This window comes from Cetorhinus maximus, chromosome 9, assembly GCF_964194155.1.
Source record: "Cetorhinus maximus chromosome 9, sCetMax3.hap1.1, whole genome shotgun sequence".
NCBI lineage: Eukaryota > Metazoa > Chordata > Chondrichthyes > Lamniformes > Cetorhinidae > Cetorhinus > Cetorhinus maximus.
The window spans coordinates 7482676-7508687 of NC_135887.1; the positions used below are offsets into that span (position 1 = coordinate 7482676).

Consider the following 26012-nt stretch of genomic DNA (forward strand, 5'->3'; position numbering starts at 1 on the left):
TGCTTCACTTGAAAGGAGTGTTTGGGCCCTTGGACAATGAGGAGGGGGGAAGTAAAGGGGCAGGTGCTGCACCTTCTGCGGTTGCATGGGAAGGTGCTGTGGGAGGGGGTTGAGGTGTAGGGGGTGATGGAGGAGTGGACCAGATATAAGTAGCTCTTGCTGTTGAAAAATACCAGACTTCTTTTTGTATGGATCATTTTCAATTTGATAGAAGGAAAAACAAGTCAGTCAGACTTGAACTGATCTAACATGAAATAAGTCTGGTGGAAGTATTATTCTCCCAAGTAACATGGCGATCTTGCTTGTTTGATAAATTAACTCCATCAGAAGGATACATCATTGTCTGTAACTCTACTCTCAGAGAGGAATCAAAGTCCAACATTGTTACTTACTGTGAAAGAGTAAGAGGAAGGCAGGAAGTTAAAATGTAAATGATACCTTAACCCCCCACTTTTAAAATCGGCATCCCTTATCTGGATATTCCTGGTGATTTTTAAAAATTTAAACTTGAGTGTTAGTGTCAGTGAAACAGGTTTGGAGAATTTCCTGCAGCTTAGAATGTGAGGAAGCATGAATTAACACACATGAAACCGATCCTTGTGGGTTAATGACTGTATATGAATAACTGCCTTTTAATTCTTAAATTCAATCAAATATCTAAATCAGTACCTGTAATTATGCCATTGGTATTCAAGATTTGAAGCAATAGCTTGTTAGAAAACCACAATCTATAAATAATGGAACTGAAAGTATTTATTTTAATATAAAATCAGAAACAGAAATACCTGGAAAAACTCAGCAGGTCTGGCAGCATCGGCGGACGAGAGCACAGTTGACGTTTCGAGTCCTCATGACCCTTCAACAGAACTAAGTAAAAATAGGAAAGGGGTGAAATATAAGCTGGTTTAATGGGGGGGTTGTTGGGACAAGCAGCCAGTAATAGGTGGAGATAACCAAAAGATGTCACAGACAAAAGAACAAAGAGGTGTTGAAGGTGCTGATATTATCTAAAGGAATGTGCTAATTAAGAGTAGAGAGCAGGACAGCCAAGGTACAGATAACTCTAGTGGGGGTGGGGGAATACTAAAAGGTAGAGATAAACAATGGGTGGAAATACATTTAAAAATAATGGAAATAGGTGGGAAAAGAAAAATCTATATAAATTATTGGAAAAAACAAAAAGGAGGGGGAAGAAACGGAAAGGGCGTGGGGATGGAGGAGAGAGTTCAAGATCTAAAATTGTTGAACTCAATATTCAGTCCGGAAGGCTGTAAAGTGCCTAGTCAGAAGATGAGGTGCTGTTCCTCCAGTTTGCGTTGAGCTTCACTGGAATAATGCAGCAAGCCAAGGACGGACATGTGGGCATGAGAGCAGGGTGGAGTGTTGAAATGGCAAACGACAGGGAGGTCTGGGTCATTCTTGCGGAAGACCGAAGGTGTTCTGCAAAGCAGTCACCCAGTCTGCGTTTGGTCTCTCCAATGTAGAGGAAATCGCATTGGGAGCAACGAATGCAGTAGACTAAATTGCGGGAAGTGCAAGTGAAAAGCTGCTTCACTTGAAAGGAGTGTTTGGGCCCTTGGACAGTGAGGAGAGAGGAAATGAAGGGGCAGGTGTTGCATCTTCTGCGGTCACATGGGAAGGTGCCATGGGAGGGGGTTGAGGAGTAGGGGGTGATGGAGGAGTGGACCAGGGTGTCACGGAGGGAACGATCCCTACGGAATGCCGCCGGGGGGGTGAAGGGAAGATGTGTTTGGTAGTGGCATCATGTTGGAGTTGGCGGAAATGGTGGAGGATGATCCTTTGAATGCGGAGGCTGGTGGGGTGATAAGTGAGGACAAGGGAGACCCTGTCATGTTTTTGGGAGGGAGGAGAAGGCGTGAGGGCGGATGCGCGGGAGATGGGTCGGACACGGTTGAGGGCCCTGTCAACCACCGTGGGTGGAAAACCTCGGTTAAGGAAAAAGGAGGACATGTCAGAGGAACTGTTTTTGAAAGTGGCATCATCAGAACAGATGCGACGGAACTGAGAGAATGGGATGGAGTCCTTACAGGAAGCGGGGTATGAGGAGCTGTAGTTGAGGTAGCTGTGGGAGTCGGTAGGCTTGTAATGGATATTGGTGGACAGTCTATCACCAGAAATTGAGACAGAGAGGTCAAGGAAGGGAAGGGAAGTATCAGAGATGGACCATGTGAAAATGATGGAGGGGTGGAGATTGGAAGCAAAGTTAATAAATTTTTCCAGGTCCCAACGAGAGCATGAAGCAGCACCTAAGTAATCATCGATGTACCGGAGAACGAGTTGTGGGAGGGTAGCTTGATTTACACTTTTAAGTCCCTACATTTGTGATACTGCAGTTTTGAAAAAAAACACACTTAAGTGCAAGTTGATTTTAGTCAAATTGATCTTAAGTCCCATTGTACTGTCATCCTCAGCCTAAATCTATCCTGTTCTAAAGCTATTTGAGTGCCCTTTTGTAGGAGTTTATGGATAATACCCTACAGAATTCCAGATGTATCATTGCAAGGCTTTTTTTATATGAACTGTGAATATATAAAGTTAAGAGAAGAAAAGTATTTATAAAATTAGGTCAACTGTTTTGGAAGGGAAGATTTGAGAACATGAGTTATTTGGCAGACTTGAAATAGATATTTAACTTACATGAGCCTACTTAACTTCATGGTGATAAAAGCCACTTCACAAACAATGATGGGTTTAGATCTCAGGCCATCCCCACCAATTCATAATCTCACTCACAGTTGTGTTATTTAGATAAATGGCATTAATTTACAGCTAATTACAGTGCATCATTATTATGGAGAAATGCAGAGTAACATTGCAACATATTTTGTATAAATTAATTCATTGCATAACACAAATAATGCCTATGTTACGCCTGCTGAAGTTCACAGCTTGTGAAAGGCTACAATTCATTCAATGGAAATGCTGAGAAGTCTCATCATATTAATAGCATCAAAACAGCATTGTGTTTATATGTACACATATTTATATTTAAATTCAAATGAACATTGCTTCCAATAAATATGAGCAATAACCAATACCATTGTGACATTATTTAACACAAACTATTTGTCTGGTTTGAATCCAACATATTGGTGCCCAAGTGAGTAATGGTCTTGGACACTTGCATCATTTCATAGGTGGTGGTTTATCTTGTGAGAAGAGAAAAATTGGTGATTGCTGAAAAAAGGGACATGTTGCTGAAGCTTTCCATCTTGCACTAATAAGGACAAGTGCAAGAATGCCAAATTTGAAAACAATCACAACGATTTATACTACAGGAGAAAAGGGTGCTGATTGGTTGACAAGTTGACTCTGGCCAAGGTGTTGCTGTGGAGGAAACAGTGGGGAACTATAGGCTCCTCAAGTTGCCGGGTAATTCACAAAATGCTCAAGGCTTGAACATATTCCTTTCTTTCAGAGAATGGGTTCCTGTGTATGAATGCATGTCACTTCTAGTAAGTGTAAATGAGCCACATTACAGGCTCAACTGATTATCCTAAATCGGTTGTCAGAGTAGCTATTAGCACACTCTGGATGTTCAGCAAATGCTGCCCAATAGCAGAATCACATTGAAGAGTAGATGTTTTGTTCTGGGTCTTTCAAGTGCAGGTTGGTTGAGTACAATCTGTACTCTGCCTTTTACAAACAATTGAAGGAATGTGCAAGATGAAAAGCTTTGGCAACATGTCTCCCCTTCCAGCAATATTCAGGTTCTGTACTATCAGCAAAATTGGTAGTCAATTTTTGTCCATAGCAAGGTGTAATGACATTGATGGTGAAAGAAAGGAATCACAAAGAGGAATGTATGTTGAAATATTCCACACTACTTAATTACAAATCAGCTCAAAGAAATTCTAAAACATCAAAACAAAATAGCGCGCAAGCTTTCAGTTTTCCGCACAAATTCAATTTGTAGGTAAATGAAAGTGAGGAATTAAGTGTATTATACTGCTCTGTCAAAGGATCTTTTGAACTTGGAGTTAAAGGTACCAGATCAGAAACTGTTTGATACACATTAAATGTCTGTAGTCAAGGCTTTCATACAACTTTCTCACTGAAATGGCAATTTTTTTTCCCCAAACCCTAATTGTGAGAATGCTTAATAGAATCGTTGAACTTCTCAATAAACAAACCACTCTGATAAAGGAGATATACAAATTGTTGTAAATCTGTTGAATTTGATGGTTTCTCTGTTAACAACAGCTGTCCTATTTTTCGACAGTTCATCATTGCCAGTTTCCTGTCAGCTCCTCTAGACCTTAAGCTCTTTGATTATACATACCCTTATTGGACTGCAGTAGTTGGCTACTGCATTGGTACTTCATCATTTATCTGTGTTCCATCGTACATGGTTTACAAAATTATAATTACTCCTGGAACATTTAAACAGGTATGTGGCAGATGTTCAAGTAAGTTTTCGTGCTCAGTTTTACTAACTAGTGGGGACAGGAACCTTGGGAGAGAACAGAATATTCAGATTACTCCAAGGAAACTATGCAAGAGTCAGCAGATTGACCATGTGAAATGCTCACTTGCTGATTCATTTGTGTACTTTCAGAAGTGTGTTTGATACCTCCTCATTGTTTAAATGTAGAAAGGATTTGTGTCATATTTCATGTTCCTTTTCTGCCCATTTTCTCTGCTGAAGGTGTGGTCTCCTTGCTGGGGTAAAATTCCACGGGCGTCACACTCTGCAGTAACTTACCCATTTTTTTATTCTTCGTAGTCCCTATAATTGAGATATGGCGTCTTGGTCAATGAGGGAAATGGGGAGATGGTGGCACAGTGGTAATATCACTGGACTAGTAACCCAGAGACCCAGTCTAATGCTCTGGGGACATGGGTTCAAATCCCACCATAGCAACTGGTGGAATTTAAATTCAATTAATAAAATCTGGAATTGAAAGCTAGTCTCAGTAATGGTGACCATGAAACTATCATTGATTGTAAAAACCCATTGGGTTCACTAATGCCCTTTAGGGAAGGAAATCTACCATCCTTACCTGGTCTGGCCTGCATGTGACTCTAGATCCACAGTAGTGTGGTTGACTCATAACTGCTCTTTGAAATGGCCTAACAAGCTACTCAGTTCAAGGGCAATTAGGGATGGGCAACAAGTGCTTGCCTGCCTGCCTACATCCCATGAAAGAGTAAAATTAATTCTCTTAATTTGCTGTTTTATCTCTTGCAATTTCAGGACTCCTGGGTGAACCTAAACAACCTTGGTAGTCGAGAAATGACGTTCAGGGCCCAAAGTGCAGCACATCACCAAAATTATAGATAGTAAAAATGTATTGAAGAAGTGCAAATGTCAGCACAGCTGAACTCAATCCTGTTAACACATTTTTCCAGCAAGAGTTGCTGGTGTGTGTTTGAGAGAGGGAGAGAGAGAGAGAGCTCAGCTAGCAGCACTCATGGCTTTGAATTTTCTACTCAACCTCCACGAAAAAATGCAGCTGCCTGGAGGTGGCCTCCCATTCACAGACCAGGGGCCAGTGCTCCAGGCAGGCTTAGAAGTCCAAGTCTGGGCAACAGCAGCTGCAGACCATCCTGTGAAGGGACTCCTCTCTACACTGGCAACCCAGCTGCTCAGCCTATCTTTTATTTTAAATTTAATAACTGATGAGTGAGGGCATCTCCATCTTGGAACATCCTCTCTCTCTCTACCTTGAAAGGCAAGCTTCTGCGTCGTCAGGGCTAGAGGTCCCATCCAGCTTTTGGAGCCCGCCTTAATTGGATGGTGAGCCTACTCTTTTACCACTCATTGGCCAATTTGGGGAAAATCACAGTGGAGTGACTGGCTTTAGATCCCTGTCTGAGCCTGACAGTGAGGTCCTGAAACTTGCGGCCAAAGTCCTGCCCATATTCCAGATTGACAATTTTTAATTTTCCTCCCTCAACCAAAAATAGATTGATTTGATTATTCACCTCAACAATTAAAACACAAACAGACCAGTGGTTTAATGTTTACACCTAGGGAACCCAACTTCACAGCCAATAAGTGATCATGTCATCAAGTAGTTATGCCCATTAGATTAATGAATTTTATAAATATTGTTGCAAGCTTTCATGGACTATTGATAGCACTTCCTTCCCTATGGTATTCTCAGCCTTCATTCTTTCTCACCTGAAGGAATTAATGCATGTTAGAGTGATGTTCCGCTAAAAGTAGTGTGCCTAAAATACCATACCTAAGTGCCCATTTTTAGCATGTTTAAGGCTAAGTGTAATGCTGTCTATTCAGTTCTCTGCTCAACCAATGTTGGCAAACCTCTTGTACAAACCTACTGCTATGAGATAGCAATCGTGTGTGCTTTTCTTTCCTCCCCCTACTTATAACTGGCATGGTTATTTGAAGGATTTACTTCACCATAAAGATTAAGCGAAGGACCTTTCTGACCTCTGTCGCTCAGTATCACAGCAAGCTGTTCATTTCTCCATTTTTGGGAGAGCTGGTGTGTATTATGCCTAATAATTTTAGATTACATTTTTTAAAAACTTCTGCTAGAAAGCGCTTTAGTTTCTGAAACAATTTGACAAAGGACTGTGAAGCGCATGGTACCAATTTTGTAACTGTCTTTTGTGGTGAGGAGATAAGGTGTTCATGAACAACATGGCAGACACAATACAGGATGTGTTGCTATGTAAGGTTTAATGTGAGTAGAGTGGTTGTTATGTCTTTATCAGACTGTAGTTAGGCAGACCATTCTGTAAAATGAAAGCAGTTCTGTTATAGCTAGTGTTGCATTATCAGTACACAATGCCCACATGGTACTCTGGCACACCTAATACAAGAAAGATCAATTTCTCTTTGGCTCAGACTTATAAAATGTATGCATAAATGATTGTTTTGTTATATCATATTGATTTAAGGGGTAGTGACTTTTTATTGTATATTAAATAAATGATATGCAGTAACCTACTTATAATTTGCTTTTAATTGTTATTTTTTAAAACAGCGGGTTTTGAGAAGCATCACCCCAGAAGTTGAAGAAAACGAAACTCCTAATTCTGGTGTCCACCTGAATTCTGTTTGATACAGCCAAAATGAGTGTCCTTAACTTCTTGGACTGACTGCTCAGATCAGCCAATGGTATTGAGAGGTCAAAAAAACATGCCCCAAATTATAGACACAAGGAGACAGAGTGATCCTCAAAATGCAGCTTAGTGATGTCAGTATTGCCTTCAAGTTCTTTAGACTTTTCTGTATATTATTGTACTGGGGTCTATTACGTATTCTATACACACAAACACACATACGTAAGGTCAATGATAAAAGACAGAAAAATATACTAATTTCTTTTTACTGCCTACAGGGCATTATGCTACACATTGTTTTTATAATGAATAAATACCAGTGACTGCAGACTGTTGCTATGTCCTATAATGATGTATTTTGTGTATTTTACGGAGCAATTGGTATTGTAATTATAGGTAAGCAATTTATTGGTGAATTACAACATTAGAATTTTTTTATGACCAAGCTGCCAAAGCAACATTTCAAAGGTGATTATAAATTTAATTTTAACATAAGCTGGATTTTGGTTGGGTTAAGTCATTGTAATTGGCTTGTGTATTTGCTCAGAATTGTAGATTGTCCACTTTCAGTCCAAGTGTAGTCATGCACCTGATTTTTGATTGTGTTTGCTGCAGTACTTCACATATATGTTCAGGGTGCCTTATTCATTATATTTCATGTTTCAATATTAAGTTACTGCTTTTATAAAAATGCAGGTAAATGAGAAACAGAATCACCCAAAGGAAGTGATAACTGGAATAGTAAACATTCATTTTTATACATAAATAATGTTCTGTTTTAAATGTATTAAAAAAAAATGAATATAATTTTTACAAAATACTTCACATACACTTTTTTAAATTTTAAAAAGTTTCAAGACAGGCTTAAGTACTGTACTTCAGAATGAATATGATGGTTATGGAGGACTTTCTAGTCATAACAACTAGTTCAGTATGAAAAAGGGTGAAAGTCAATTGCTATAAACAGCAACATCCACTGACAGGATAGTTATAATTCAAGTTACATTATTTTACACCCAGATGGTAACATAATCCATTTCTTTACACATCTGAATGACTTGAGCTGCTCATTTTGATACAAATAAATCTGTGTGGCATTTGCACTCTATTTACTGATTTCTGCTCAGGACCATGGTCCTGGGGGTTAAGGTAGCCAGTGATATTATCTCACTAAAAAGTTAAGCATGCATGCTTGGTGCAAGTTATGATGGAAACTCATTGTACTTAACCAGGTTTGTAAAAATAAAAGGCAGAGGCAAATTCCATAATGCAACAAAATCTTTCCTCTTGAAATGAAAGTCTAATTCTGTATTACAATATGATTCCTATTGCAAATAAAGGACAACAATAAGAGCATTAGATTGCAGTTACCACTTTACATTGTGTAGTAAGCTAAAACATTGTGCTGTATCCAGACATCTTAAAAGGCATCATCATGCATTTCTGTTCACTGTTCTGGCAACATTTCATCATATGCCATCAAAAACACTCAATTCTACTCGATTCAATTATCAGGGCGTTAATTGTGTACTCTTATAGACAGAGTTCATGGCTTTATATCCTCTGTAATGCGATTGCTGAGGGTACTGAGTTATTTTTCTACAGTCACGTATGAAATGGTGGCACAGTTTACACAAACACTAGGCTACATAGATATGCTTCGTCTGTTCAGAGCACCACTCACAAGCAAATGTGAACCACTGTAAAATGTTAAGGTCACCCATGTAACTTTATTCAAAACTTCACTTTTTTTTTAAATGGCCAGACCCAATTACGTTGATCTGAAGCAGTTAAATCGAAAGATTTTTGATTGATAGAGAAAAAGGGCTAGTGGAGAAACAATAAAAATATTTCTTCAACTTTTTCTTCTCAGCTTAGCCACTTACACTTTGTACAGCTAGGGATGATTGAGTGAATTGGCTGCAGTCTCCCCTGTGGTTACTGTTGTTCATGCCAGTTTACAGCACAGCGAGATGAAAATTATTTTAAAATACTAAAAGAGTGTAAAAACACTGTTGCATCAAAACAAAACACTCAAAAAGTGGTCCATACTAAATAATTCTGATATAGATACGGTATAGATATAGGTGAAATTGTTCCCTTAAAATAAATGTTTCTGTCAAGGAGTTTCTCTGAGTTAATATATTGTTCGTTGTACTCTATTTTTGAGTTGAGATTAGTAGTTTAGAATTTAATGGTCTATAAAAAGTCAACTTAAACCGAGACCCAGCTGATGAATGGGCCCAGCCCATTAAAAGGACAATGTGAATACTGTAATTGTAAGTAAGCTTATGAGATTTGTATTGTTTTCAATATAGTGTTGCAAAACACCATCTAGTGGCCTGTGAATCAATTAACGTCAGAGCAGAGATTAACTCCTCAAGGACTTGTCCTCGGTACACACTGTTTGGTTAGTGGTGAGACAACTCCGCCCCTCCCAACAGCGAAAGGAATTGGGAAGTTTAAACAATGGATTCCTGCTGAATGAATTCTTGCAGTTTATCTAAATTTTTATTTCCCAAATTTTTCCCCTGCAACTTGGATAACTTCTTCTGCCATTTAGGGTGGGATGGTCTGCCTACCTGCAAAAACAGCATTCCTTGTCACTTTGGTGGAGCAGGCCTTCCATTTCCTTCCCTTTTCTCCGTCAGTCAGGATTGAAGCTCATCGTTCATTGGAAAACCATGTGGGAGGTCAGGATTTGAACCTGTTATAAGAAGATACACCTCACAACTGCCTTGTACCAATGGAATTAATAACCTTTAAGTTCAACAGTGGTAAAGTTAATTTAATTGAGATATTCTGTCAGGCTTAATTGCAGTGTCTTTTTGCTATTTGTGTTTTTAAAAATCATTTTTTCTGACAGTTCGTTTGTTCCGCAAACTAACTTGTACGATTTTGGCAGCAAAGGGACTCCAGCGAATCAAAGTCCCTCAACAGTAACATATTCTTACAATTTTAGCAAGCAGCTTTGGTAACAATAACTTAAAATTAGCTATGAAAATCTTGATTTAGGTAACTGGACAAATTACTGTAAAATACTTAGATCAGGGAATTGAAGGGCAAGTGCACTCAAGTAACTTACCCCATAATCCTAGTAATTAAATGGATAAATTGATCAATATCTCTCAATCACCTCATATTACTGTTTAATTAGAGGCAGTACAAGCCCCGCTATGGAGGTGTCAGCTGTGGCTCAGTTCATAGCACCCTCGCCTTTGAATCAGAAGGTTGTGGGTTCATGTCCCACTCCCAGAAACCAAGAACTGTGAATGTACTCGAAAGAGTTACATGCGATCTGCTGATAACTCGAAAGAGTTACAAGCCCAGCTATTGTGTGTAGAACTGTTGCTATCATTAGGTTCTACTCATTGATCACATCATTTAACAATTCCAGGGTACAAAAAGAGGAAACCCCTTTTAGAACATTTATTATAATGGGATAATTCAGGTAAGCACACTTTGTCTTTAATTTTAAAGAGATGTTAACATGGTACAATAAAAGGATTGAGAAATTGGTTGTAAATCATGACCATACCAACCTTTAACTTTCTGTTGTCATTAGATCAATAGGCTGTTTTTGCTCGTCATCTACATAAACGCACTTCCATTATGAATGGGACAATTGACCATTGTTCCCTTCCTCAGCCCAGGATAAGTGCTTTCAGTTGAATAGCTTTCACAGTCTAGATGTTCCTAATGGGCAATGATTTCAAATCTTGCTTCATGTTGGGCTATCAACCAAACTTTCCAAAAATTGTGTATAAACCAGGGCTAATGAACTGGCTCTTGATCAAGTTGTCAGATTGAATAGCTGATGAGCTCAGGTACTGTAACATTAACTTCTGTTGATTAAGATTCTGTAGAGTTCCAGTCATTTAAAAAGAAACCTGTTGGAATTTCCTGCACATTGAAAAGATCATTAACTGCTCTTTAGTGTGCACACAGCTTTACTCACTTGTTTTTAAGTACAGTATTTTCATATTTGTGAAGTTGCTTATGCAACTGCTTATATATCAAGCCATTTTTGTATGTCTACTGTATTTGTTGCTTAAGTCTGTATGTTTATTGACACTGTCAGTTATGTGTTACTGTCCAATGTCTTGGTCTAGCTTTTGTACGTATGCAAATTATATTTCTAAATTGTTGTAGTAATTATATCCTGCAAATGTGTGCCTACAGTTATTGATATTATTTTACATGTTTATTAAATAAAAGTTTATCATTTCCATTAGTTAGAGTGAATACTTTAATGACTTAACAAATTTGTATGTAAGAGGGCAAAAGTTACATCTATTCCTAGTTGCTTCCTGCCCAGCCACCATGACTATTCATTTACAGGATTCTTTAGACAGAGTGAGATATCAATTTTCCTTTCTTCTATCTTTGTTCTGAAAACACAAGACTACAGAAGTAACGTTTTAAATGTACAATTTTAAAAACTTTTTTTTCCTTGTGAAGTTAGAGAGGTTTGAAATTTTTGAGTTAATTTAGGTTTCTTCTTTTGATACAAATAAAGTCTTGATACACTGACAAGCCGATAAAGAAGTGAGAAATATTGTTGCTAAGTCAAAGTTAAAGAAATAACAATGAAATCGCCCTATTAATGTAAAACATCTGCAATGGTCACAAAGGTCCCATTATGAGCAGACCAGGCTTTGCTCCTTATTGTGTTCAAGAGATCAACATCATCATCCTTCTAGACCAAAAAAGAAATCTTGATATTTGGGGGAATGAGTTTCATTTTGTAGACTGGAACAGAGGAATATACGACTTGGGAACAGGAGTAGGCCTTTCAGCCCCTCAAGCTTGATCTGCCATTCTATAAGATCATGGCTGATCTGGTTATGGTCTCAGCTCCACTTTTCTGTCTGCTCCCCTTAACCCTGGACTCCCTTATCTGTCAAAAATCTGTCTAACTCTACCTTGAATAAATTCAATGACCTAGTTTCCACTGCTCTCTGGGGGAGAGAATTCCACATACTATTAAGACCCGCTGACAGAAAACAATTCTCCTCATCTCAGTCTTAAAAGGGATACCTCTTATTCTTAGATAAAAGCAAAAAACTGCAGATGCTGGAAATCCAAAACAAAAATACCTGGAAAAACTCAGCAGGTCTGACAGCATCTGCGGAGAGGAACACAGTTAACGTTTTGAGTCCCAATGACTCTTCAACAGAACTAAGGAAAAATAGAAAAGAGGTGAAATATAAGCTGGTTTACCCCTAGTTCTAGTCTTCCCAAGTGGAAACATCCTCCCTAGTTATGGTGATTGTTTTAAGCTCCTCCTTTCTGTTCGCCTTTTGATTTTCAAGTATCTTTGGGAAGTTTCCGAAGTCTTCAACGGTGAAGAAACGCACTTCCGCCACGTCCTGGCTCTCCCTCTTTCTAGAGGACCAATACTAGCTACTCTTTTCCTGTTCAAATATTTATACAAACTCTGGCTGTCTGTTTTTATATTACTAGCTAGCTTTCTCTCATACTGAACTTTCTCCCTCTTTATTATTTTTTAGTCATCCTTTGCTGGTTCTATTCGATGCAATCCTTAACTTCTTTATTCAGCCACAGACAATACATACATCTTAAAGAGTCTTTCTTTCTCACTGGGATAAATATTTGCTGAGAGTTGTTAAAATCTTCTTAAAAGTCTGCCACTGCATCTCTACTGTCCTATCTTTTAACCTAGTTTCCCAGTTCACTTTAGCTGGCTCTGCTTTCATATCCTTATAGCTACCTTTAATCAGGTTGAAAATGCTAGTTTTAGACCCACACTTCATGCCTTCAAACCGAACATGAAATTCCATCATGTTATGATTGCTGTCACCTAAAGGCTATTTTACCATGAGGTTATAGATTAATTCTGTCTCATTGATCATTACCAGATCTAAAATAGCCTGCTCCATGATTGGCTCTAGAGTTGTTCCATGTAACAGAAGAAAGATGCTGCATACTATCTTCACATTTGAAAACAAATTGCATCCTTTTGCAATAATCTGTGGAAAACAGAAAATTTCAAGTTGCACTGTGAAGAATTATCTAACACATTCCAACCATATTTAGGTAGTCCTTGCCAGAACAACATTCATTATTTAGACTAATTGCTAGGCTTATTCATGACTTTGGAATTTATATGCATTAGTCTGTATAAAAAGTATTAATATATGATTTTTTAAAAATCACAAACCAAATAGTGCTAATAGTTTCATTCCCCTTTGTGAAAGTTAGGTTGTAATTAGCAAATTTAGAATCATGGCTTGATTTGTTGATACAGTGGTATAGATTTGGGTAGTGTTATCCATTCAGGTAGTTTGTTAGGTACGATTGGGAAAGAATGGTCCAATGAGGGAATTGGAGTTGGGGAAATACCGTTTACATGAGAAGTGCATTTAATATTGCGCTGCCATCAACTGGAGGTTTAGAGTGATGTGCTGCACTCTTGGTGTGTTCATTAATGCTGGTCAGTTTGTTCTTTAAGGGGGAAGGAGGCAGTGTGGTACCAGGACATTGAGGGTGGCAATGGCCTTTATGAATCTACAAGAGAGTCCAGATGGCCTTGTCTTTCTCCAGCTCCTGGAATTCGATTATCACGTACTCCAATTACATCTCACCAATAGCTCACCCAGCCTCTGGGGATGCATACTCTTGCTGTTAAAAGTAAGAACTGTACCAACCAACATCCTAGAGGTGGCTGTTTTCCATGGGAGATGTAGAGGGTTGGGCAGTGGGAGACAGAAATTGTAAGACCAGTCTGAAATCTTGGATCAGGGTAGTGTGGTGCATTATCTCTTCCCAATTAACTAATACTCCCAGGTTTGGTCATTTATGTTTTTCTTTTACTGTTGGGTCAGAACAAAAGGTCTGAATTTGAGATTTTGTTTGAATTTAGTAGATCTAATAATGGCCTGGATTTTGTGCTAAGAATAACAGTGAGGCTATCGGTGTTCAACATTGAGTAAATCAGTCAGTAACTTCCAATGACTGCACATGAGCAATTAAATGTGGAAAGCTGAAAGTTGCTGTCAGAGTTCTCCTGCTTCTCCAGAAGTTTCACTGTACTAGTATCATACTGAGGGACTCCACCTTGAGACTCATGGAAGCGCATGAAGTTATAGTACTTACATGATAGATGCTTACTAAACTTGTCAGAATGTGTTGGAGCTTTTCCATTCAAGTGTAAGTGATTTTTAAAAAATATCTAGTACAGCAAGTCTTACTGTCTCGTAACTTTTCTAGTATCGAATGAACTTTTACAAATGTGGAGTCTCATTCTTCAGATTTGAATTACGACTGGAGGTTCCTTTTTAAACTTATCATCTCATGTCTCTTATTCCCATCTGTCTTTCCTTCCTTCACTATTTGGCCTCCTTGTACATGATTTGGTATTGAATTAATTATTCTAACTTACACATCCTGATTTGGGCTTTGTGTGGCTCATTGAAAAATCTTTAATCTGATTGATTAAGGAGATATACAGTCTCGTTTACCCTTTTTCCACAGATTCCTTGTAGTGGAGGCTGTGCTGTTTTGAATTTTTAATTACTGCAATTTACAGTCCAAGAGCCATAGAAAGTCTGTGAGCAAGTGCTATGATTCCTTGTTGTTGTGCAGTTCTGCAAATCCAGCTGGACATCCCATACCTCATCCAAGTAACAATTCGCTGTATGTCTAAAAGATTCGATAGGTCATTGGGCAATAGATAGGCTTGATACTGTCCTCACCAAGCACATACTTCCAAGTAGACATCATTGGATAGAGATCAGAGCAAAAACCATGAATCTAATATTACATTTAACCCTCAACAGTACAATGTTAAGTACTTGCACACACCAAATATTTATTTAACTTAGAATTGACCATTGTGTCTCCAAGAAAAGTTACATCAATCTTCTTTAAATTGTATTTTAGATTCAGCAATTAAATGTCAAATGATTGAACATCAATAAATAGTGATAGCACGGTGAACTATCTTGCTAAATCAGAGGTTGCCTTGCTAAAACTGTAGAGTACTGCTCAAACAGCATCTTAACCAAACGTCAATAATCAAAAAGAGAAAAATATTTTAACATTAGAAGCTATACAGAAAAGACTCGTGGTTGATGTCAAGTGTCAACATGATATCACAAAAGACAGGAGAAACTTGGAGTCTTTGGTCTTGATAAAGAAGACAGGTGAAAATAAGGAAATCATTTTTTTGAAAGGGGGGGAAATTGACAAGCTAAGATGGGACAAATGGCCTTCCTTCAAATGCATTTAGGATGCATCAACTTAACTCTCAGCAGTGTGTGTTTCCATGATCTTGTTCAGGAGATTGGAGGACAAAAGCAGTTGTTTCCTCACTCAGTCAAATCCGCCAGCTTCCACCTGCTCACATTTGTTTGCGAGAATCAGCCTCCTTACAGGCAGCTCAACTCTTCTGCTCCTTCACCAAGTTATTCAGCAAGCTTAACATTTCCTGGTGAATGGAAATATTATAAAACACCTAATCCATTTGGTTTGTCTGAGCAGCTGCACTGTATGCAAATCCTCTTATTTAAAATTGCTCATTGTGGAAAAGAATTGATCAAATGGAGGTAGATATCAATCAAGTATTTCCAGTAGGCCTCTAATAAATATTTCACTCAGAAACATTACAATATTTGCTGGACTGTTAAAGGTCATTTCTAGAATGGCAAAACACTATAGAGTTATTCAAACAGTGACAAACGGCTGTGAGAAACAATCAGATGGGAGGCTGGTAGGGGTAGGTAAACATCCAAAAACATCGCCCAGTCTTATGTTGACAGGTAGGCCGTCCTTCTAGACTCTCAAACACGCTCTTCCAAAAATCAGGATGCAAGATTAATCCGGCATCACGATCTTCACTGTTTAAAATCTGCGAGGATGGAGCTGAGAGTTTGGCCATTTTAGCTGCTGAAGAAACTAAGTGAAAAAAACAGAACTGTGCTATCACAGGAAACTAGTAAGTTGACTGGCTGGTAAGTGCTTGGTGTAAGGGACAGTGTATTAATAGATAGCTTAGGTCACCAGAGTTAGGGTAGATCTATAAATAAAATGAATTAAAACATTTAAATAAATAAAGTAAAATAATTAAAATAAATACTTAAAACACATACCTGTGTAATTAAGAAACATATAACTTTTAGTAGTAAGTGGTATTAGCATTTAATAAGCACAGTAAATTGTAATATATACATGAATTATTCTAAGTTAATTAAGAAAGTAATTAAATTAACTAAATAACATAAGCAATAATGGCAGGACAGGTTTTATGTTGCAGCTGTGGAATGTGGGACTTTTGGATGCCAAGGCAATCCAGGACAAACACATCTGCAGAAAGTGTAAGCAGCTAGAGGAATTCTGGATCAGGATTATCGATCTAGAAGCCAAACTGCAGACACTGCGCAACATAAGGGAGGGAGAAAAATACCTGGACACTTCGTTCCAGGAGACAGTCACACTTCTTAGGATAGGGTTGTCTGTTTTGGTCAGCGGTGAGGGACAGGAGGCTGTGACCGTGAGGGAGACAGGTAAAGGTACCGAGCAGACAGGAGTGGAGGAGACTCAGACTTTGCAATTGTCAAACAGGTCTGAGGTGCTTTCAACTTGTGTGGACCAAAGTAAAGTCTGCAAAGTGGATGAGCAGATTGATCATGGCACCACGGTACAGGAAGCAAAAAGGAATGTAGTAGTACTAGGGGACAGTATAGTGAGGGGGACTGACACTGATCTCTGCAGCAAAGAGCGAGAGTCTAGATGGCTGTGTTGCCTGCTCAGTGCCAGGATTCGAGATATCTGCTCAAGGCTGGAGAGGAACTTACAGTGGAAGGAGGAGGATCCAGTAGTCGTGGACCACGTAGGTACCAATGACATAGGCAGGACAAGGAAAGAGGATCTGCATAGTTAGTATGAGGAGCTAGGCATCAAATTTGGATCATTAGATTATTACTTGAGCCACGTGCAGATTGGCATAGGGCAAATAAGGTTAGAAAGATGAATGCGTAGCTCAAAGACTGGTGTGGAAGAAGTGGGTTCCTGTTCGTGGGGCACTGGTACCAGGACTGGGGAAAGTAGGGGCTATACTGATGGGACAGTCTACACCTGAACTATGCTGCGACCAGTGTTCTTGCAAACTGCATAACCAGGGAAGTAGAATGGGTTTTAAGCTAAATCGTGGGCGTAAGGGATCAAATGTGGGAAGATATTGTATATCAAAGTGTAGAGACAAGAGAGGAAGGTATTAATATGGGAAATGATATACAGTGATAGGAAAGGACAGAGTACAAATCTAAGAGTAAATAAACAGATAAGGCGAGAGGTTACAAAAATAATCAAAGGGCAAAACTTAAGGCTCTGGTGGGAATTTTCCATTTCCCCACCTGCCCTGTGGCAGGTTAATTGCAGGCAGGAGAGTGGGGAAACAATGCAGCGGAAGCTCAAAAATCAGTTTCCCGTTGGCGTAAAATGACGGCGGGATCTTCCATTCCTGGCTGTCATGGTGGGTTGCCATTCCCACCAGAGGCTGGCATGAAACCGAATTGCATACCGCTAAGGGGATGCAGGTGAAGGTCCGCCCGGAATTGTCCCCCGCCTGATTGTCTATGATGCCAGCCTGTAATCACACCAGTCCAGAACACGTCAGGACCAACATGACGTGTAAATGTCAGCACTTCTCTGAAGGAGGCCTGAGGCAGCCTCCAGAGTTTGGGATCAAAGGTGGAAACCCCCAGTGACGGGACCCTGGAACACCACATGCAGTACTGGGTGGGTAGAGCATCAACCACATGGATCTTCTCCACGCAGCAGCATCCAGGAGATGGTTGTTCTCTCACAGCAACTTCTCCCAGGGATTGGATCTTCAACCAGCAACTTCTTCCAGGGTTTGGAAGCGCAAAAGTGGAAGGCTGTAGGAGGTACTGGTGGGCGGTGAGTGTCTGTGCTGGGGGGTGGGGAGGGGTGGAGATGGGGAGCAGAGGAACGAAGTGGTGAGATGGGTGTGCAGGCCTAGAGGGGAGTGGGGGAGGTTGCGAGTGATAGGGAAAAGAGATTCAGTGGGGGTCTTGCAATGGCTGAGCTGCTACGGAGCGGATGGGTGGGAAGGGCCTTGTTGGATTGTGGGCGGGTGGGGGATCATGCGCAGGTGTGGAGGAGCATGGGGGGTTGTGTAAGTGTGGAGGAGCATGGGGTAGGGTGTAGAAGCATAGACAGGCATGGGGGGGGAACTACCTAGGGGAAAGAAGTTCAGAATGGTCAGGGGAGTCAATGGAGGATTCCTGGGCATGAAAATGAGGATACTGGTGGTAGGAAGGGGTGGTATTGGTTAAAGGGGGCAGTGGGAGCTGGTAGGGTGGGAGGGTCAGGGTATGCCGATGTCATGTGAAGTGGTGTTGAGTTGTTGGAGGGGATGCAGAAAGTGATGCGGATTTGTGGGGTGTCGGAAGGACTAGCGCAGGCATGTCTATTCTTACAGGGGTGGGATTGTCGGGAAGGGGGCTTTTGTGTTTACCCAGGATGGAAGGTGATGGCGGACAGTTGAAGGGTTACCATAGTGGGGTCAAAAGTGATTCCTGGGGAGCAGGGGGGTTCAATGGTTATGAGGGGGGAGGGTGTGGTTGACAGGGGGGTGAGGAAAAAAAAGTGTTACATGCTACCTCAACCGTTACTACCACCATAGCTGGTCACAGCTATTTAAAGCCTCATGTTGGCGATCTCGAGATACAGTATGGGAGTCAGGTCATCGGGAGTGGGTGGAGATGCAGGTCATCTCAACTGGACAACTGAAGGGGAACCCCAGCATGTAGTACTTACAGTGCTAGGGCCTTGGGGGATATAAGAGTATGAAGGCAAAGGCTCAGCGTGCATGGGAAGCTTCTTGCACATGTCTCGCAAGGACTACTCACTGACGCCCAGTTTGGCTTCTGCTAGGGCCACTCAGCTCCTGACCTCATTACAACCTGGTTCCAACATGGACAAAAGAGCTGAACTCCCAAGCTGAGGTGAGAGTGACTGCCCTTGACATCAAGGCAGCATTTGACCGAGTGTGGCAGAAGGAGCCCTAGCAAAACTGGAGTCAATGGGAATCAGGGAGAAAACTCTCTGCTGGTTGGAGTCATACCTAGCACAAAGGAAGATGGTTGTAGTTGTTGGAGGTCAGCCATCTCAGCTCCAGGACATCACTGCAGGAGTTCCTCAGCCCAACTATCTTCAGCTGCTTCATCAATGACCTTCCTTCCATCATAAGGTCAGAAGTGGGGATGTTCGCACAATGTTCAGCACCATTCACGACTCCTCAGATACTGAAGCAGTCCATGTCCAAATGCAGTAAGACCTGGACAACCAGGACAAAGCAGCCCACTTGATTGGCACCACATCCACAAGCATTCACTCCCTCCACCACTGACGCACAGTAGCAGCAGTGTGTACCATCTACAAGATGCACAGCAGAAATTCACCAAGGCTCCTTCAACAGCACCTTCCAAACCCATGACCACTAACATCTAGAAGGACAAGGGCAGCAGATGTATGGGAATACGCCACCTGGAAGTTCCCCTCCAAGTCACACACCATCCTGACTTGGAAATATATTGCCATTCCTTTGCTGTCACTGGGTCAAAATCCTGGAACTCCCCTCCTAACAGCACTGTGGGTGTACCCACACCACATGGACTGCAGCAGTTCAAGGCAGCAGCTCACCACCTCCTTCTCAAGGGCAACTAGGGATAGGCAATAAATGCCGGCCCAGCCAGTGAAGCCCACATCCTGTGGATGAATTTTTAAAAACTTAAAGAAAAAACATAATTGGGCGGAAGGTCAGAAGATTGGGCAGAATATAAAAAACAAAGAAAGATCAAAGGTTAATAAGGAGGTAAAAATTAGAGTGTGAGAGAAAGCTAGCTAGAAATATAAAGACATACAGTAAGAGTTTCTATAGATATTTTTAAAAGGGTTAAAGTGGGCATTGATCTTATGGAAAGTGAGTCTGGGGAATTAATAATGGAAAATAAGGAGATAACAGATGAATTGAACAAATATTTTGCATCGGTCTTCACTATAGAGGATACAAGTAACATCCCAGAAATATCTGTAAATCAGGAACTGGAAAGAAGGGAGGAACTCAGGAAAATTATAATAATCAAGGAAGTGGTACTGGGCAGATTGTTGGAGCTTCAGGCTGACAAGTCCCCTGGTCCTGATGGGCTTCATCCTAGGGTCTTAAAAGAAGTGGCTAGTGAGATAATTTTCCAAAATTCACTAGATTTGGGGAAGCTTCCATTAGATTGGAAAATGGCTAATTCGAAAAGGGAGGGAGACAGAAAGCAGTAAACTATAAGCCAGTTAGCTTGTCATGTCAAAGGGAAAATGTTAGAAGCTATTATTAAAAGATGTGATAGCACGACTCTTAGATACATTCAAGGCAATCAGGCAGAGTCAAAATTTTTGTGAAAGGGAAATTATGTTTAACCAATTTATTGGAGTTCTTTGAAGAAGTAATGTGCGCTGTGGATAAAAGTGGATGTACTGTATTTAGATTTTCAGAAGGCATTTGATAAGGTATCACATGATAGGTTGTTGCGAAAAATAAAAGCTCAGGGTGTAGGGGTAACATATTGGCATGGATAAAAGAATAGCTAGCTAACAGGAAACAGAGAGCAGGCATAAACGGGTCATTTTCTGATTGGCAGGGATCAGTGCTTGGGCCTAAACTCTTTACAATTTATATCAATGGTTTGGATGAAGGGACTGGTGGCATGGCTGCTAAATTTGCTGATGACACAAAAATAGGAAGGAAAGTAACTTGTGAAGAGGACATAAGGAGGCTACAAGAGGATGTAGATAGGTTAGATGAGTGGGCAAGATCTGGCAAATGGAGTACAATGTGTGAAAATGTAAGGTTGCCCATTTTGGCAGGACGATTAAAAAAAGCATATTATCTAAATGGTGAGAGATTGCAGAGCTCAGATGCAGAGGGGTCTGGTTACCCAAATGCATGAATTGCAAAAGGTTATTTGCAGATGCAGCAAGTAATTGGCAAAGCTAATAGAATGTTATTGTTTATTGCAAGGGGAATTGAATACAAAAGTAGGGAGGTTATGCTTCAGTTATACAGGGCATTGGTGAGGTCACATCTGGAGTACTGTGTACAGTACAGGTTTCCTTATTTAAGGAAAGATGTAAATTCACTGTCAGGAAGAGATTTTAATGTATATAATGTTATTGGAATTTTTCTTTAAATAAAGGTTTAGTCTGTGTGCGTGTTAATTGGATTAAAGCCAGCTAGACTGGGTGCTTTGATGCATAGTAGTTTTGAGATGTAAACAGTAAGGTGCATTTGCATTTTGTTGAATAAACCATTCAAAGACTGGGGGTGCAATCTTGCACCTAGCTAGGAGACACCAAGCAATGTTTATATTACTAATAAAATTGGTACTATGAAAGGGGTTCAAAGAGTCTGATGATACAATGAGAATTTACATTCAAAGGGGAAGGCTGGGTATAACAGAAACGGATTTTGTGTGCGCAAATCAGAGGCATGTAAGGTCTAAGCCTGTAAGCCTATCACTGTGTCTGTGAAGGAACAAATTAAAAGGAGCCTTATTTTGAATTTGTATGGTGAAAAATACTTTGCCTGGTGTCTGTTTAAGTCTATTGGTTATTGTTGCCTTAGCAGAGATCAATTTGGGAACTTGTTAAAACATTATGATAGTAGTGATTTGCAGCCATGTGTATGTGTTCAGTTTGTTGGAAAATAATAAATGTTTCATTTAGTTTGATATAAAAACCTCTTGAGACTTGGTGATCTTATTCCTGAATTTAGAGCTGCAACTCAAACCATACCAATTGAAAATATAGGTTATGACAGTTGTTTAAAGTTTCCCTCTGGGATTTTAAATAACTTAGCCTTTAATAACTGCTGTGTCATAACAGCAGTTCAGAAAAGGTTTACTAGATTAATACCTGACATGGGCAGGTCACCTTATGAGGAAAGGCTGGACAGGCTAGGCTTGTATCTGCTGGAGTTTAGATGAGTAAGAGGCAACTTGATTGAAACATACAAGGTCCTGAGGGGACTCGACAGGGTGGATGTGGAAAGGATGTTTCCTCTTGTGGAAGAATCTAGAACTAGGTGAAACTATTTAAAAATAAGGAGTGGCTCATTTAAGATGGAGATGAGGAAAATTTTTTCTCTCAGAAGGTTGAGAGACTTTGGAATTCTCTTCCTCAACTTTGGTTGAGGCAGAGTCTTTGAATATCTTTAGGGCAGAGTTAGATAGATTCTTGATAAGCAAGGAGGTGAAAGGTTAACAGGGGTAGGCAGGAATGTGAAGCTGAGGTTAACATTAAATCAGGTGGAGCAGGCTTGAGGGGCCGAGTGGCCTACTCCTAATTTGTATGTTCGTGTGGCATATAAATAGGTGTCAGCATTGACACCTGCTTTTTTCAAAACTGAAACAAACATTTACTCTGACAGCTTCAATAAAAAAATTCTAATCATGTCTGTACCTCGAAAATACTCTTCAGAAACCGAACTAAAGCCATCACATACGCAAACAAAAGAGATGCCACTTGCAATGACTTAAAAACTTAAAACCAACTGTGTGGTGCATGTAAAGCATGTTAACAGAAAGCAAGCTGTTAGCTCTCAGGGTTTCTGTCTTTTATAATGTAGTCATGAAATATCTGCTTACAAAATTCTTCTTAATTAAAGAATGTCAAACTGATGGAAAAATTCAAACGTTTCAACTCCCAACAATTTCCCCCCCTACTGGTTTAGTTCAACAAAGCATTTAAAGCTATGACTACCTCCAATCATCTGCAATTACTGTAGCATCTTTGATTGGTTTTCTTTACGCGATGGTAAAACCATTATAAGTTCATAAAGTATAATGTTTAGTAGAATTCTCTTAAACACCAAAGTATTTACTTTTGTTACTACCAGGGAGAATAAAAAGGGTGAATGGTTTGCCTTAAAATGCCTACATATACTTACGCTGGAATGCAAATTCAAAAGAGATGTGTTAATTCATTTCCATTCACTATGCCATAATTATCTTGGTTTGCTGTTCAGAGATGAAGATTGTTTAATAGTTATAATGGTTTCGTACAAGGCTTCACAAAAACTTTCAAAGATTATTTTATACATTTAAAATTTGAAAATTTTCAGTTAGCAGTCCCAATAAAACTACTCATTTTCCTCTGGTTCAATGTATGACTTTGTTAAAGCCCTGTTCATCTGCCTTGCAAGGTATCGCTCTTTCGCGGAGGTAATAGTCTCTTCATTGCTGCGCTTGATAAATTTACTGAACGGTTGGTTGTCTGCAGCTCCATTTGTTTCCTTTTCTGGATCATCTTCTGATTTTTGTGCACACACTAAATTCGGGTTCTTGCCCTCATCTTCGTTATTGCTGGTCTCTACACTCAGTTCTTCAATTATTTTTTCTTCAGACCTAGATCTCTTGTGATCATGTTTTCTGGGTTTCCCTTCTGCTGAGCCATCTTCCCTTATATCACTATTTTCATTTTTCTTATCAGGTCTTTCAAATGTTTCTCCTTCCTTTTCCCTTTCACTAATCTCTTTGTCACAGTTTCCCTCTTCTTGGTGTTGTTCTCTGTCATTTTCTTCCATTCTTCTATCACTTTTCTTTGAATGCTTTTCCACTTTGTTTCGTTCTCGTTCTTTGAGCTTTTCATCTTTTGCTTGCTCATCCCTTTCTTTGTGCTTCTCTCTGTAATCTCGGTGTCTCTCATCCCTTCCACTGCTGTGGTCCTTATCTTTAGATTTTTCCTCCTTGATTCTCTTCTGTTCTTTGCTATCCTTGTATCTTTTGTGTTCTCTCTCCTTTCTACCATGATCTTTTTCTCTATGCTTTTCCTTCTCATGTTTGTGCTCCTTATGACTGGAACTTTCTCTACTTTTGAAGTTTTTTTCCTTATCTTTATAACTCTTTGAATGGCTCTTGCTTTTCTCACTTCTGCCTTCTTTGGTTGAACGGCCCATGTGTTGATGGTGACTTTGCTCTTCGTCGCTAGAGGACTCGACATGCCTTCTGTATTGACGGCTTCTTCCCTTCTCTTCATTAATCTCTGAACTCTCATCATCATTTCTTGTTTTGGAAGCCATGTTTTTTGGGCTATTTTTAGCTTTGTCAGCACCGCTGTCAATTTCAAAGTCACTGTCTGCATCTGGTTCTTGATTGAGTTTATCCACAGACCCCCTTGATATGACATCAGGACTTTTACAGTCACTCTCATCAGGATAGTTTCTGGATTGTTCTTCTTTCACACTGAGGAGACAAATACACAATGTTAACTCTGACTAGCAAAATCAGGTAAAGTAAAAATTTCTTTTTTAAATTTAGGAACATAAAATGAGTGACAGAATTACCAGAATCCTAAATGCTATTAAAATTTCCATTTTATTTACTGATTAAGTGAATAAACAAATTGATCGATTTGAAGAAAATGCATGGAAGACAAAAGCTCTTTCCAAATGTTAATACAGCTTCAAACTTTCAATTTTGTGTATTAAATTGTAAGTATCTAGAAATATTCCAGTGCTAAATTGATTTAAACAAGACACGCAACAAACTTTCTCTTTGAAGAATTACAACTCAAATTCAGGCTCTGGCATATCATTTAGGTAGGGGGAGCATATTCATTAAACAGGAGGGCATTTTATATGAAGTGATCTCTCATATACTTTCCCCTCAATGCTGAGGGCCCCATTATGGCCAAATTCAGAATAAGAGCATTCGAACATACAGGCAAGCATACGAATTATAAGGAGTAGGCCACTCAGCACTTCGAGCCCGCAACACCATTTAACAAGATCATGGCTGATTTGATTGTAACCTCAATGCCACATTCCCGCCAACCCACAATAACTTGCTTATCAAGAATCTTCCTACCTCTGCCTTAAAGATATTCAAAGACTCTGCTTCTGCCGCCTTGTGAGGGAGTTCCAAAGACTCGCAACCCTCAAGAGAAAAAAATTCTCCTCATCTGTCTTAAATGGACAGCCCCTTATTTTTAAACAGTGACCCCCTAGTTCTAGATTCTTCCACAAGAGGAAACATCCTCTCCACATCCACCTGTCAAGACCCCTCAGGATCTTTTATGTTTCAATCAAGTCACCTCTTACTCTTCTAAACTTCAGTGGATACAAGCCAACCCAGCTGGTTCACTAATGTCCTATAGGGAAGGAAATCTGCCATTTTTACCTGGTCTGGCCTACATGTAACTCCAGACTCACAGCAATGTGGTTGACTCAACTGCTCACTGAAATGGCTTCGTAAGCCACTCAGTTCAAGGGCAATTAGGGATGGGCAACAAATGCTGGCCTTGCCAGCAACACCAATATCCCATGAAAGAATAAAGAAAAAAAAGCCTGTCCGACCTTTCCTTCTAAGACCTTTCCGCCCAATCCAGGTATTATTTAGTAAACCTTCTCTGAACTGTTGCCAATGCATTTACATCCTTCTTTAAATAAGGAGACCAATACTGTACACAGAACTCCAGATGTGGTCTCACCAATGCCCTGTATAACTGAAGCATAACCTCCCTACTTTTGTATTCAATTCCCCTCACAATAAATTATAACATTCTATTAACTTACTAGCTTTTTGTGATTCATGCACTAGGACACCTAGATCCTTCTGCATATCAGAGTTCTGCAATCTCTTACCATTTAAATAATATGCTAACTTTTTTATTTTTCCTGCCAAAATGGACAATTTCACATTTTCCCGTATTATACATCACTTGCGAAGTCTTTGCCCACTCACTTAACCTATCTATATCACTTTGCAGTCTCCGTGTGTCCTGTTCACATCTTACTATCCTACCTATCTTTGTCTCATCAGCAAATTTAGCAACCATACCTTCGGTCCCTTCATCCAAGTCATTCATATAAATTGTAAAAGATTGAGGCCCCACCACTGATCCCTGTGGCACATCAC

At 39.8% G+C, this 26012-nt stretch overlaps 2 protein-coding genes and 1 long non-coding RNA gene across 5 annotated transcripts in view; 2 read left to right on the plus strand and 1 right to left on the minus strand.

The window, feature by feature from the left end:
* Positions 1-9428, plus strand: part of slc6a4a (solute carrier family 6 member 4a) — a 76057-nt gene extending 66629 nt beyond the window's left edge. The window contains exons 12-13 of the mRNA XM_078547999.1: positions 4244-4411; positions 6981-9428. Coding sequence (XP_078404125.1) covers positions 4244-4411; positions 6981-7058 — 246 coding nt within the window. The 3' untranslated portion in view covers positions 7059-9428. The remainder of the gene's footprint in view (positions 1-4243; positions 4412-6980) is intronic.
* A 65-nt stretch (positions 9429-9493) lies between these two features.
* LOC144684342 (uncharacterized) lies at positions 9494-11293 on the plus strand. Its single transcript, XR_013577486.1, has 2 exons — positions 9494-10221; positions 10378-11293. It is a non-coding gene; the product is annotated as an uncharacterized LOC144684342 (long non-coding RNA).
* A 3580-nt stretch (positions 11294-14873) lies between these two features.
* nsrp1 (nuclear speckle splicing regulatory protein 1) overlaps positions 14874-26012 on the minus strand; it is a 46326-nt gene continuing 35187 nt past the window's right edge. Inside the window, exons 7-9 of one of the 3 annotated variants that reach the window (XR_013577484.1) lie at positions 23045-24338; positions 19172-19384; positions 14874-15978 (exon numbers count right to left, since the gene is read on the minus strand). Coding sequence is in view for 1 of the 3 variants with exons in the window: in XM_078548000.1 (XP_078404126.1) it covers positions 23237-24338 (1102 nt within the window). In the remaining 2 variants the exon portion in view is untranslated. Of the gene's footprint in view, positions 15979-19171; positions 19385-22689; positions 24339-26012 lie in introns of those variants that run through there. The other 2 variants (XR_013577485.1, XM_078548000.1) reach the window with 2 other exon arrangements.